Below are 12,304 nucleotides of genomic sequence, written 5' to 3'. Positions count from 1 at the left end.
GCCTTTTGGGTCGTTATATGAAACAGGAACAATGTGCAATAGTACTGATGTAGCACTGGAGCGGTTTCGTTCGCGAGGTTTACATAAACTTGTGTTCACAGATTCGCCTTCTTGTTTATTTCCGGACACGTGGTGCACTGTCGTCCAATAGGAAGTACAAACGCGATAAATATAATTCCTGACTTGCGGCCGTGTCTACTACCGAACACTTGCGCACTTCGAGCTGTCTTTCAGTGCTTAGTGCGCCACACTGACAAAACCAGCAGAATTCAGTGCACTGAAAGTACCGGATGGCGCACTGCAAACAGTGAAAACAATTCAGTGTAAAACAATGGACACTAATCCCCCGCTGTTGTCATCGTATATTATTAGTTAACCCTTAGTACGGAACCTATCGCAGGCGACAGCAAGTAAGATACAAACTGGATGCAATAACAACGGATTCTGAACGCCAAGCGAAGCTTTCCAATGTCATGCGGCTCTTTTCTTGACAAGTACAGAGAAGATCGCGTACTGAGAATCTACAGTAAGATTTTGTGACTTGATGGCAGGTCTTCTTTTATCACTATTCACAGGTCCTAGTTTGAGTCATAAAAAAGTAACACAGGGTTGCACATTATTTTACGGGAAGAAATTATGGTAAAATACAATGAAAACTTTTACCAGTCGGAAATGATTAAAAAATAATTTTCAAAAGGACTTTCTCTGATCCCATCCAATTTGATCAAAATTCAGTCAGAAATGAAAAAGTCACAACACACACAGCACAAATTCAACCATATGTATGCCTGAAGTGTCACTGTGTGTTTATGTTCCTTGGTACATCCGTGTGGAGAAACACTTCCTGTTTGACGTGTTTTACCAGGTGTGTCACAGCATGAATACCAGGTGATTCAACCTCTCCTGCTTTCATTTTGTGATTGGCTAGTCTGTCTGCGTATACATGTGAGTGTTTTATTTTTTTGGGGCGGTGTGGTAGGTAGTCAATTGAGAAGGCTATACGTGTGTCTGCCAGTGTTTAAGTGTGGGGGTGTGCGTGAGATCTCAGGACGCAGAGTACGTGTTTGCTCAGTAATCTCTGGCTGAACCTGTCTGGGCTGGCTGGCGTTGACTTGCACAAGTATGAGGAGAAATCCAGCACAGTCCTGAGAGAGGAGGCGAACTCCAACACTTCTGTGACAGGAAATCTTAACTTCTCACAAAAGTACACAGAGAAACATACAGAAGCACCTGTACAAAGGACGGCAGAAGAGGAAACTCGCGTGAATGAGGAAAGGCTGTTTTGAAGGACAAAGACTTGAGAGAAGAACACTTCAGAATGTGAAATAACCCAGAGGAGATTCTTCTACCGCAGATCGATCAATGGGTCTGGGATTCCAATGTGGCATTTCGGACTGTGGGATGTACAAAACGTTGTTGTGTTTCTCAGCATCACATTGTACATGTGTTACCCAGGTAAGCATTCCAAACCTATGTATATTGTTAAGACTCTTCCAGAGAGCTCATGTTGGATTACTGTGTTAGAAATCATGCCTATATGTCAATCTACTTGTTGCTTTGGGTTAAATAGGTTGAGGGCCCAGCCCTGTCGAAATGATCTTAAATTGTGTACATGTAAACATCAGATTGTTGTGGTTCACACCCACTCTAAGTACAACAACAACAAAATCTAAATCTTGAAGAAAATAAGAAGTAATAATGCAAAAGAGCAGTGACTCATGTCCTTGCAAAAGGAAGTCCAGCTGCTAAGAACAACTACACGATGAAGAAAAAAAGAATGAAAATCAAAATTAATTATCGATTTTATTTTTCCGGCACAGAACTTTGTTTCTGAATAAAAACGCATTAGTTTTCTCAGGTGAGAGTCCTTACCTTAAGTAAACGCACCACCAGCACCTGCCCCCCCCCTCCTCCTCCTCCTCCTCCTCCTCCTCCTGGCAGAAACTCCTGTGGGAATATTTGATGAGCGTCAGCAGCCGCCTGCTACATTTCCATCGGTGTGCCTCAGCTGGTCGGACCAGTTTCATTCCTCCATCAACAGGCGTGCTATTTTAAAACATAAAATCACATAGCAGCACCTTTTCTGGCTGTACAAGGGATTAAATGCCACGATGTTGCTACAGTGTTGGCCAGTGAGGTTAAAGGTGTGACCCCTACCAATGCATCTCTCATATCTTGACATGTATTTATCTGTTTCTTCTTCGCACTTTGGAAGCCGGAGCTATCTCTATCCACTCTCTCCAGAGGAGCCTGACCAGGTCGGTGCAGGACGATGTGTTTTTCTCAGTGGACGTTACCTGCAGTGGGGTACCCACCATACAATGGACCTTTATGTCTGGAGCGGTGAGCCGCGCCATCGGGACCTGGCAGCCGGGGGTGTACACCAACATAACGGAGGATTACGGGAGCAGAGTGCAGCCCTTCGACAATGGCTCCATGGGCCTGTCGGACTTGAGGCTGCAGGATGCTGGATTCTATGTTGTCACCGTCACAGAACGCGCAGGAAGCAGCAAGGACACCGGCTTTGTCCTGAAAGTGAACGGTGAGTGGGTCTTAAGAGGTCAAAATAATTTGACCTCCTCTTCTTTCACAGCCTCGAGTCACAGGTTGAAGGCGCCGGCGCTCAGCTTTAGGCAAAAGGAGAATATTCCATATTATGTCATCATTAGTGTATAATTACCTGAAACTAAACATTGTTGTTTTCCTTATGAGCTCTACATAGATATACATAAATATCTACAAAGGGTGTTGTCTGACTTTTGATTGGGCCTTTCTCAACAGCATCGCGATAGCAGTAGTTGTAATGAGCTGTCTGCGGGTATTAGAAGCAGGCTCGTGACTGGGAGGGTTGCTGGTTTGAATACCGGGCGGGAAAGTGTAAAAATAGCCTTTGCCCCTCCGTCATCACCACCACTGAAGTGTCCTGAACCCCCGACTGCTCCAGTGGAGCTGCTCTGACTGGTTGAACTTGGCAGGACACATTCAAAGGGACACTCCGGTATCAGTTAAAGTCCGGAGTCACGTTTTGAATATTCTATGTGCCCTTGAGACCAAGCGGGTACTTTGTGTTCGTCATGGTTAATCATTAGTAAACAACCTGAGCAGTATTTCATCATGTTTTGTGTTAAAAGCGTGACACATGGAACTAGTTATGCAAACTAACTGTAAGATTTTGTTCCGGGTTGCTGCCTCTTTGCTCTCTGTGCACTCGCTGCATTCCCAAAGTGTGTTATGTGTGCATCTTTGAAAAGTAGACCTGTGTTTTGTACTCTGTGTCCTCCAGAGGTGCTGTATGAGGATCTCCAGTACTTGTCCGTCTCGGCCTTAGCACTGGCCTGTTTCGCCGGCCTTCTCATGCTGACCATGTGGCTGCTGGACAAGGCCTACAGGAAGATAGTGGCATGGAGACGCAGGAAACAGATGCCAGGTAAGACCAGGATGAACATGCATGAATAAACATGTCACTGGCTGGTACCGTGAGACATTCCCAAGTAAACTTCCCCTCAAGACAAATAAAAAGGTGGGAAAGTATTGTGACAAGTACTGCTACTTTGGCAGACGGTAGTGAAATGCTTCTTTTTGTTAAAATGAAGACATTCTACGCTGGGTCTTGATTTTAAAAACCCTTCCTGTCATGTAAACATGAGCATGAGAGGTGTGTTCGTCTTGAGTTCACGTTCCCGCTGCTGCGTTGTTTAATAACGTGAATGTGGTTTGAGGTTATTTGGGTGTTTCCAAGTGCAAAGGTCTCTCATTGCTTTGTCACATCAGCGCCTTGTGGGAAGTTCAATCTTTTTCCTTCCATGCAGAAACCGATGCAACAGAGCTGCAGCGCCTCTGATGGATGTCTTGCTGTGCTTTGGACCCCTCAGGAAAAAGCACCACAGGCTGTTAATCCTCCCTCAGGACTACCTTTTTTAAGATTGATGTGGGGCTACATGAAATAACAGAGTCATTTTTCTACTGAGTTACTTACACAGAAAGATGGTTTGCCAATTATGAAACTGTGGCCAAGATGTTTACATTAGTATTGAGCACACATGCTTTTACTGCGCACTGCTGATGATGGATTGAATGTAAATATATCGCTCATGAAACTGGAAAACAATACACTGTATTTATTGTTTAAGCGAAGGAATTGTGTGATTTATTTTTTTACTTATGGCTTCTTCACAAACTTTAATCTGGAATTTTACAGTCTGTATCTGACTTCTGATGCAGTGATAAAAATAATCTCATGACTACTTTTTAGGCTTTCAGAGTAAAAGAACACAAAGAAGACTTTTTACCGGTTTTTCTTCTTCAAATCAGACTAAGTACAGTCAGTTCCTCCAAACTACTGTCATTTAAATCAGACTCTGGATGAAAATAAAGACAGAACTACAGATTCCTCACAAAAAAAAAAATACACCAACCTGAAAGTCCTTAAAAAACCTCGAAATCAGATCATTATTTTAATGACAATAAGAGCAATCAGCATAAATACATACAGATGTAACGTTTTGTATCAAATTGTGTCAGTTGCACACACAACATCAACAGAGCAACAGACACACTACTAAAGGTGTAAAGGCAGTATTCAAAAAGTCTGAATTGTATAAAAAAGTGTACGGGATGGAAATATGACAAAGAGGCCTTTGTCGTGTCCAAATACTGTAGCGACACTGTGTGTGTGTGTGTGTGTGTGTGTGTGTGTGTGTGTGTGTGTGTGTGTGTGTGTGTGTGTGTGTGTGTGTGTGTGTGTGTGTGTGTGTGTGTGTGTGTGTGAGAAGAGTCCGTTGACTGAGCGGCTCTACGGACAGGGCGTCAGCGCCGCCATGAGGAGCTCCATCTTGTAGACGAAGTTCCGGCCCTCCATCCGGCTCCAGTGGACCTCTTTGCTCGGGCCCCTCAGATGGCTCCACTTGGCGTCCTGGATGACGTCGCTCTTTGGCAGCTCTTTGGTCTGGCTGCGTGGGAACTGGACCAGGACTTTGCACCCGCTCTCTGGGCCGTTACGCACTGAACGGACAAAACGGACACACACAGATGATGCACCGGGGCTCTGCTTGTGTTGCCGCATCCATTCGCGGTCGTGTTGGTATATTGACTTCATGAGGATGCTCTGTGTTACTGCAGTAGGATCTTCTCTCAACGCTAGATAACATTTCTTCATAAGGTTGACGTAACGCATTGCAGGAGTTATTAAGTGGTGAAGTGTTCCTCAACTTGTCGCAACCTGTCTGAGTGACTTCATAGTTGGGACGAGGTGTTGCAATGTAAGAGCCCTTGTTCTGGGAAAATAGGGAGAGTTGGGCCCATTCACAGAAAATGCAACAGGTCGTATTTTCTGCGATGCATTTTAGTCAGTTAGGGCCAACAGTGGTAGTGATACTCAAGCACTTCTCCCCCCGTGGCTGCTCAATGGCTGTGCACCTTGTTGCTTTGGATGCATTTAGTGAACAGGGAAAAAATAATGCTTAAGATGGAGCACTTCCCATTTGGAGCTTTGCGTAGCTGGTCTCACCTGAGATGGCGTACTCTCCATTGGGAGAGGCGACGGTGACAGCAGACGCATTCCCAATGCTCTCCACGGGGCCCAGGCCCACATGGTTACTGAAGCTCAGCACATGCCAGCCCATCACTTTGGCCAGCTGCTGGACTGCGTGCACCTGATGCTGCGACATCTGTGAATGGAGAAATAACAACGTGAACATACTTCACTGCAACTAATAGCCCTGCATTCAAAACCTTACTTGAATAAAAGTAAGCAAGTACTATCAGGTAGATGCACTTTGAAGTATGCAAAGTACAGGAATAGATTGCTACATTAATGTGTTTTTACTCCTTTATATCCCGTTGGTTAGTTGAATCTACATCAAAGCATCATATTTTATAATATCGTCATATGTTTGTTGCGGCTCGGTCCGGTGAGAACCACACTAGCTAAAACAAGAAGATTAAAAACAGGTTTTCAGCTTTGTGCCGATGCTTTCTCTTGCTGATCCAAGAGACTTTTTCACATACTTCATTCACCTCAAGAATTAGGAGGATTCTTTTTACATAAAGGAACACTTCCTCCTCCACTTTACACATCAGGAAAAACATGGTTTTCAATGGACAGGAAGGGGATGAAAAACTCATCTGAAAAGAAAATGTTGACCTCTGAGGTGTAGTGTGATAAGTAGCTTAAAATAGAAACATTCAAGTACCTTGAATAGTACTTAAGTACAGCACTGGTTACATTCCACTACGATTATAACCAGGACTGGGCAACAATTATCAAGCAAATCAATTCAATTCAATTGGGCGCAGCCTCAACCAGTGCAGGGAGTTAGCTGTGGTACCTGTGAGAGGAGGAAGTCCTGCAGTTCCTGTTCCTGGTGCGACAGCGTGACGACGCGTCCATCTCTGTGCACCACCCGGATCTGCTCCACGCCGATGTTCAGCTGCAGCTGGATGGACCTAAAAAGGCACAAAACACGTCAAGTCTAGCATAAAGAATAAAGAGCTGCCTCAGATTACAATCATAAGTAACTTTCAAGTTGGATCATTTGAATGGTTGTTAAGGAGCCTGCTGATGCCCACAAAGGCAAACACTTTACCAGGAAATAAAGGGGACAACCCTGTATTTTCTACATTGTGTCCCACATCCTGCTCGGGTTCTCCCTAAATCTTCCCCCGCGTCCTCCCACTCACTTGCAGATCTGCTCGTAGCCCTGAGAGGTGATGAGCACCTTGACGCTGGACTCGTAGACATCGTTGATGTTGGACCAGTGAGCCTGGATCTGCGGGTCCTCTATGCGGCTGGCCAGGCTGTCGATGGTCCGCGCCGTTCTGGTGGTCGAAAAATGACGTCTTACTCTGGGCTTCACTCGGCATTACATCCTCAACACTGCCTTCACCAAACAGTTCAAATATTGCAAATTATTATTTTTGGCTTATAATTGTATTTTCTTGAGCGAAGACAAAGTGTGTGGCCTTCTGGCCACATGTGACACTGCATAGAGTGAGGGGCATGTTTGAATAGAGCAATGTTGGCTCTGGCTCACTGAAACTGGGCAACTATGACTCACTGGCATCATTAATTTAGTCATTTCCACTGCAAACAGTGGCATGATAATTCTGACATCCCCGTCTGGATTTACATAGCTGAAAGTCCGTCTGTCTCCACACACACACACACACACACACACACACACACACACACACACACACACACACACACACACACACACACACACACACACACACACACACACACACACACACACACACACACACACACACACACACACACACACACACACACACACACACACACACACACACACACACACACACACACACACACAGTAGATAAAAGGGACCTGCTCCGCAGGAAGATGTGTTTGGCCTGTTTGATGATCTTCTCCAGAAGCCCCTCGTTCTGCTGCAGGCTGCTGATGTCGGCCTTGTCGTAGGCCATCGGCCCCGCGAGCCGCATGCGTTTGTGGCCGAAGGGGGCGCTGGCAGGATGCGGCATTACCACGGAGCTCAGCTGCTGCTTGTGGAACTGGAACAGAAGGAATACGTCAGGTGGAAGTGTGAATGAAGAGATTCATCATGGTGCAGGACGACCAGACCGAGTGGAATAAGTGAAACATGAGCTCACAGATCCATCTGTAACTCTGTTGCTTTTGTCTCTTTTTCAGCAAAGAAATTACACTCAAACCACGAGCTGACGAGAGATAAATACACATGAAACAATTTAAGAGGCGTCTGGTGGACAAACTAGAGAACGATGACAGAGTTTCTAAACCTATCTTTGGGACCTCTGTCCTTCCTCTGAATGAGCTAACTTCTCTATCAGGCGGCTGTTGCGCAGCGCGTCACCTCTCTCATCATCTGATGCAGGTTGTGTTCCAGCACGTAAAGGTGGTCGTCAGGTTTGGGTTTCTCTGGAGACGCCCGGTGGGTCTTCTTCTCTCCTGAGGAGTGGCACAGTGAGATGGACAGCTGCAGACCTGCAAGGAAGCAAACAAGGCGGGAGTGTGTTTGTTTTATGCCTCCAAAGAGAACTTTTCTTTTTTATTATTATTTTAGATCAAATAAATGTTTCATCTGTTGACGTTTGGCCCGTTTCCCCCCAAAATAATTAAAATGCATATATTATTAATATCTGTACCTGGGGAGCCGTGCAGCTGAACTACTACGGCAGAAAAAGATCTTCCAAAAAGTTGTTTAAACATTTTTGTGTGTTTTGGGATATTTTCTCACACAAGAGCTTGTGAACACCTGAAGGTTGACTATTCCCCTCCTTTGACCTTCATCGGTTGACCTGATGAGTGAGCATGCGGGAGCCTTGCTGTCCTGGAATAATCTGTCATTCCATCAATGTCCAATGCATACAAATGTAATTTGTTCATTTTGCAAAATATTGTACTGGAGCATAATTATTAGAGATCCTTATGCACCTTTAGCTTAAATATGGAACAAACATTGATCTCCTCTTGATGGCACCCATCTAAAACCCGGCATGAGCGTTCTGACCTGGGAAGGGCTGCGAGATGATCTGATTCTTCACTACAATGTGAGGGATCTGGGATTTAATCTGGACAGCTTCCCTGGACAGCTGGGCGAAGATCTCCTTACACAGCAGAACGTTCTGAGCCGCCTCCAGCTTCACATGCCACTGCTGCGTCCCTGCAGACACAAAGGGATGCCAAGAGATGCCGTCAGGGAGGAAAATGGCAAGAAAGGAAAGAGCTTTTTTTTTTTTTAAAGGTATGTGGAGGAAAAGAGAAAAGCTGAACGCCGATCGGATGACGAGCAATGTCTCGTCTCTGAATATTAAACCGTACCGGCTTTGGTTTTCGGCGGCCTCCTGAACAAGGTGACGGTTCCCAGGTCACCGATGTCTGGAGCTTGTTTCTGGATGGACACCTAAAGACATAAACAGTGTTTGATTTTTACACATCTAAAATCAAAACATATGTTTTTCACCCCTCACAGGTAACACTGTACAGTATATAAATGAAACCGGCCTTTGTGGTGTCCCTCTCACCTTGATATAAGCGGATCCCTCCAAATCACTGGGGATCTGGACATCGAGGGGGCAGTAGTCCTCTGGGAGCTTTTTGTCCAGATCAATGTCTGTGTTCTTGATCACCTCAAATGTGCCATTGTGAGGGAAGAGGGAGCCTGTGTGGGTAAATGGTCAAAACATAGTTAGCCGGGTTAAAGGTTGAACGTGTATACATTTGAGCGAGGACGCACAGGAGGCCTCCTTGCCTGCGCTCCGGTAGCTGAGGTCTCCCAGGATCTTGTCTCCCACTTTGCGGAGCTTCCACTGGGAGCGGAGTCGCAGCAACTCAGAGTTGAAGTCTCTCTGCCTCCTGTTCTCCTGGTTCTCTGCTACCGACTTGCTGAGCTTCTCTGCTCCCTTCAGCAGGAGCTGCGCCGCTGTGCCAAGTGATTTCTTTTTACTGATCAGCTGGAACACCTGGGGAGTCTGTGTGAGGGCGAGAAATAAAGCCTGATGAAGGGAGGTAAAGATGTGTGTAAAACAGAAAAGGTGCACAGATCTCGTTGAGAAACACAAACATTAAAGAGTCATCGCTTTTGTAGGATTTTTACTCACCATACTTTAGGAGTTAAAGGGACAGTTCACTTCAAAATTAACAAGACATTTTTTCCCCTCCTATCTGTAGTGCTATTTACAATCTAGATCGTTTTAGTGTGAGTTTGGGATTAATCGAGAGAGAGATGTCCGCCCAATATAAATGGGACTACAAGAAAACTATATTTGATAAACTCAACAGTAACGTAGATCTTTCCAGAAATCATTACACGATTACTCAAGACAATCCACAGACCTGGTTCTGTGCAGTTTCATAGAACTATTTTCTTCCTACCGAACCCACCATCAGCATCACTGTGCAGAAGGAAGCGTGCGTCTACTCGTGGACGAGAAGATCGCGCTCACTCACTCGGCTGAAGTAGTTCAGCAGAAGGAAAAATATTCCCTCCCAAAAAACATCTGTGTAAACATGTCCAGTAACCTCTTGTTGATTTATAGAATTATTGCTGATGAGTTTTCCAAATGAATGTTTGCCATATTGAGCCCTTCAATTACATTAGAGAGACGGCAAACATCTCTATGGCAAACTCACACCAAACCAATCTAGACTGATAAACAAACTGCACTACAGGTAAGAGGAAAAATAAGTATTTTTGATTTTGCGGTGTACTGCCCCTCTAAACGATAGCGATCTTCTTCTGCAGTTTACCTTGCCAGCTGATGGATCCTGGGACACTGGGTCTAAGGCCATGTACTTCTTCTCCTTCACCACGCTGAGCACGTCGTGGAGCACACACATCTCTGTCAGGGCACTCCGCAGGTTGTTGCGCACTGAATCCCAGGGCCAAAGAGATGGCTGAAACTTCACTGTGCCTGCGGGAGAAAAATCGCTAGTCAGATTTGATTCTAACAGATAAGACAAAATCCATATTACGGTACATTTCATTTAGCTGACGCTTTTATCCAAAGCGACTTATAATCAGTGTATTTATTCATGAGTCCAAACTCAGCATCAACAAAAAGAATCAAGAAAGTACAATTTCTTCAAGAAAGTTACACTACAAAGTGCTATCAGTAAGAGACATTTAGGAGCTACTAAAGTGCTGCTACTGTATTTATTCAAGGTGTGGTCGAAAAAGATGTGTTTTTAGTTTGCAGCAGAAGATGTAGAGACTTCCTGCTGTCTTGATGTCAATGGGGAGCTCATTCCACCATCGAGGAGCCAGGACAGTGAACAGTCGTGACTTTGTTGAGTGTTTTGCTCGCAGTGACGGAGCGACAAGCCGATTGGCAGAAGCCGAGCATTCTTTATGTAAGAAAACGTTGCAGAAAGATATATTATTTTACTTTAATGTATTGATTACGTTAATGATTAATTATAAGATGGTCTGACTTGATATTGATGTGAAAGTATTTCACTCTTTCTGCTAGTTAAATTGACAAATGAATGCACCAACTTGAGAAGGACCATGCAGCTGAAAATGGAAATGTGTGTACAGTACATACATGCAACTATATCTGCTTTAGTTTGAATCAGTTTGTTTCTTTCTCAACTGAAATACTCTTATATCTAAATAGTGAATCAGTGGTGGATCAAACCACAGCAGGTCCCAGTCAGTTGGACATCTCTAGACACTCCCTGCTTTCTCTCGAGCACACGTTACCTTCCTCTTCCTCCGGCTCCTGCTTGGTCCAATCGGGGTCTCTGGGTTCACCCTCGATCCCCTCTTCCTCAGAGTCAGATCCCTGGCTGAAGTCAATTCTTTGAGCCAGTTTGGCCAGGTTTTGGGACATGGACAGAGGGGGCACGTATGTTTCTGTTCCATCCAAGGCCACTTCCTGCACCTGCTTCTCACAGGTAGACTCGATGCTGACCCTCACAGCTGGACAGCCTGACATGATGACGAGGCTGATGGGAGGAAGATGAAGCAGGAGCGAGATTCAGTCATCAAACTGAGACACAACGGAGCACAAAGCAACTCAGCACAGTGGATCTCTGCAGTTGACATCTTCTCCAGACAGTTTGAATGAGAGTAGCGTACAAACACAAGAACACTTCACAAAATGTTGACGATAAAACATGAAAAGGCTCAAACAGCAACATAATACTTAAAGTTGCATTCTTTTAGGTTTTGAATACAGGCCTATTACTTGTAGTGGAGTATTTTCAGTGTGGTATAAGCACTTGTACCTGAGTAAAGGAGATGAACATGTATTCCACTACTGCTGGTTAGCTTGCTGTTTTTTTTCTTCTTCAAATTAACTGCATACGTAGCTGTTACTTATACCGGCTGCACTAGCTGTATTTATCTTAATTGTGTATGTCTGCGACTAGCTAGCGTTAGCCCCTTGCTAATCTCACAGGCTAAATGGAAGAACCGGAGCTCGAAAGAAACGCCCACATGGCAACATATTTTTTTCCGTGTATATCTTACTTGTATGCACCAGTCCCCACTTGTGTAAACGGTAATTCACGTGAGTTGTGGAATAAAATGGAGCGAGTGTCTTCTCTCTCTGGTCGGCTCAGGAACAACTGCGCTCGGCTGCTCTTAAACGGGATGCTAACGGTTTTAGGAGTTCAGCAGCTCGAGATACTTCGTGTTATTTAATTTAATATCGTCTTAACTTATGAATACAAATGTTTTTTAGTTTAATATAATATAGGCAGGAAAAATTATATATTTGTTCTGCCTTTTTATATTACAATCCCAAATTATATGTGTAGGAACTATGTTTAGTCAATGGTAAGAAATAAGGGGACTT

The 12,304-nt window shown here is 44.6% G+C and overlaps 2 protein-coding genes across 3 annotated transcripts; one reads left to right on the top strand and one right to left on the bottom strand.

Annotated features, from left to right (window-relative positions):
* The first annotated feature begins 1,041 nt into the window (after positions 1 to 1,041).
* LOC137790960 (V-set and transmembrane domain-containing protein 5) lies at positions 1,042 to 4,096 on the top strand. The gene is made up of 4 exons (XM_068585593.1): positions 1,042 to 1,455; positions 2,216 to 2,542; positions 3,284 to 3,427; positions 3,810 to 4,096. Exons 1-4 carry the CDS (start codon positions 1,380 to 1,382, stop codon positions 3,839 to 3,841), a joined length of 579 nt encoding a protein of 192 aa, XP_068441694.1. The 5' UTR covers positions 1,042 to 1,379; the 3' UTR covers positions 3,842 to 4,096.
* A 44-nt stretch (positions 4,097 to 4,140) lies between these two features.
* Positions 4,141 to 12,198, bottom strand: med17 (mediator complex subunit 17). Of its 2 annotated transcripts, none has more exons than XM_068584046.1 (13): positions 11,977 to 12,198; positions 11,206 to 11,450; positions 10,251 to 10,414; positions 9,253 to 9,472; positions 9,026 to 9,162; positions 8,823 to 8,904; positions 8,512 to 8,664; positions 7,855 to 7,985; positions 7,350 to 7,534; positions 6,679 to 6,816; positions 6,327 to 6,444; positions 5,507 to 5,666; positions 4,141 to 5,001 (listed from the first exon to the last, which is right to left on the bottom strand). In XM_068584046.1, exons 2-13 carry the CDS (start codon positions 11,438 to 11,440, stop codon positions 4,793 to 4,795), a joined length of 1,932 nt encoding a protein of 643 aa, XP_068440147.1. In that variant the 5' UTR covers positions 11,441 to 11,450; positions 11,977 to 12,198; the 3' UTR covers positions 4,141 to 4,792. The 2 variants fall into 2 exon arrangements, with proteins under 2 accessions (XP_068440147.1, XP_068440149.1); XM_068584048.1 differs by lacking the exon at positions 11,977 to 12,198 and adding an exon at positions 11,733 to 11,844.
* Positions 12,199 to 12,304: the final 106 nt, after the last annotated feature.

The sequence above is a fragment of the Clinocottus analis genome, unplaced genomic scaffold, assembly GCF_023055335.1.
Source record: "Clinocottus analis isolate CAN_PGR_092001 unplaced genomic scaffold, fCliAna1.0.p SCAF_2, whole genome shotgun sequence".
In the NCBI taxonomy this organism is placed as follows: domain Eukaryota; kingdom Metazoa; phylum Chordata; class Actinopteri; order Perciformes; family Cottidae; genus Clinocottus; species Clinocottus analis.
The sequence above is the reverse complement of the archived record's forward strand: the minus strand, read 5'-3'. Positions and strand labels throughout refer to the sequence as shown.

What these genes read in the sequence shown, in the direction of transcription:
- LOC137790960 (XM_068585593.1), top strand. Translation starts at nt 1,380, where the DNA reads ATGTGGCATTTCGGACTGTGGGATGTACAAAACGTTGTTGTGTTTCTC. An exon ending in ATTGTACATGTGTTACCCAG is followed by an intron (nt 1,456 to 2,215) that starts GTAAGCATTCCA and finishes GCACTTTGGAAG; the next exon opens with CCGGAGCTATCTCTATCCAC. An exon ending in CTTTGTCCTGAAAGTGAACG is followed by an intron (nt 2,543 to 3,283) that starts GTGAGTGGGTCT and finishes TGTGTCCTCCAG; the next exon opens with AGGTGCTGTATGAGGATCTC.
- med17 (XM_068584046.1), bottom strand. Translation starts at nt 11,440, where the DNA reads ATGTCAGGCTGTCCAGCTGTGAGGGTCAGCATCGAGTCTACCTGTGAG. An exon ending in GGAGCCGGAGGAAGAGGAAG is followed by an intron (nt 10,415 to 11,205) that starts GTAACGTGTGCT and finishes TTTCTCCCGCAG; the next exon opens with GCACAGTGAAGTTTCAGCCA. An exon ending in AGGGATCCGCTTATATCAAG is followed by an intron (nt 8,905 to 9,025) that starts GTGAGAGGGACA and finishes TTATGTCTTTAG; the next exon opens with GTGTCCATCCAGAAACAAGC.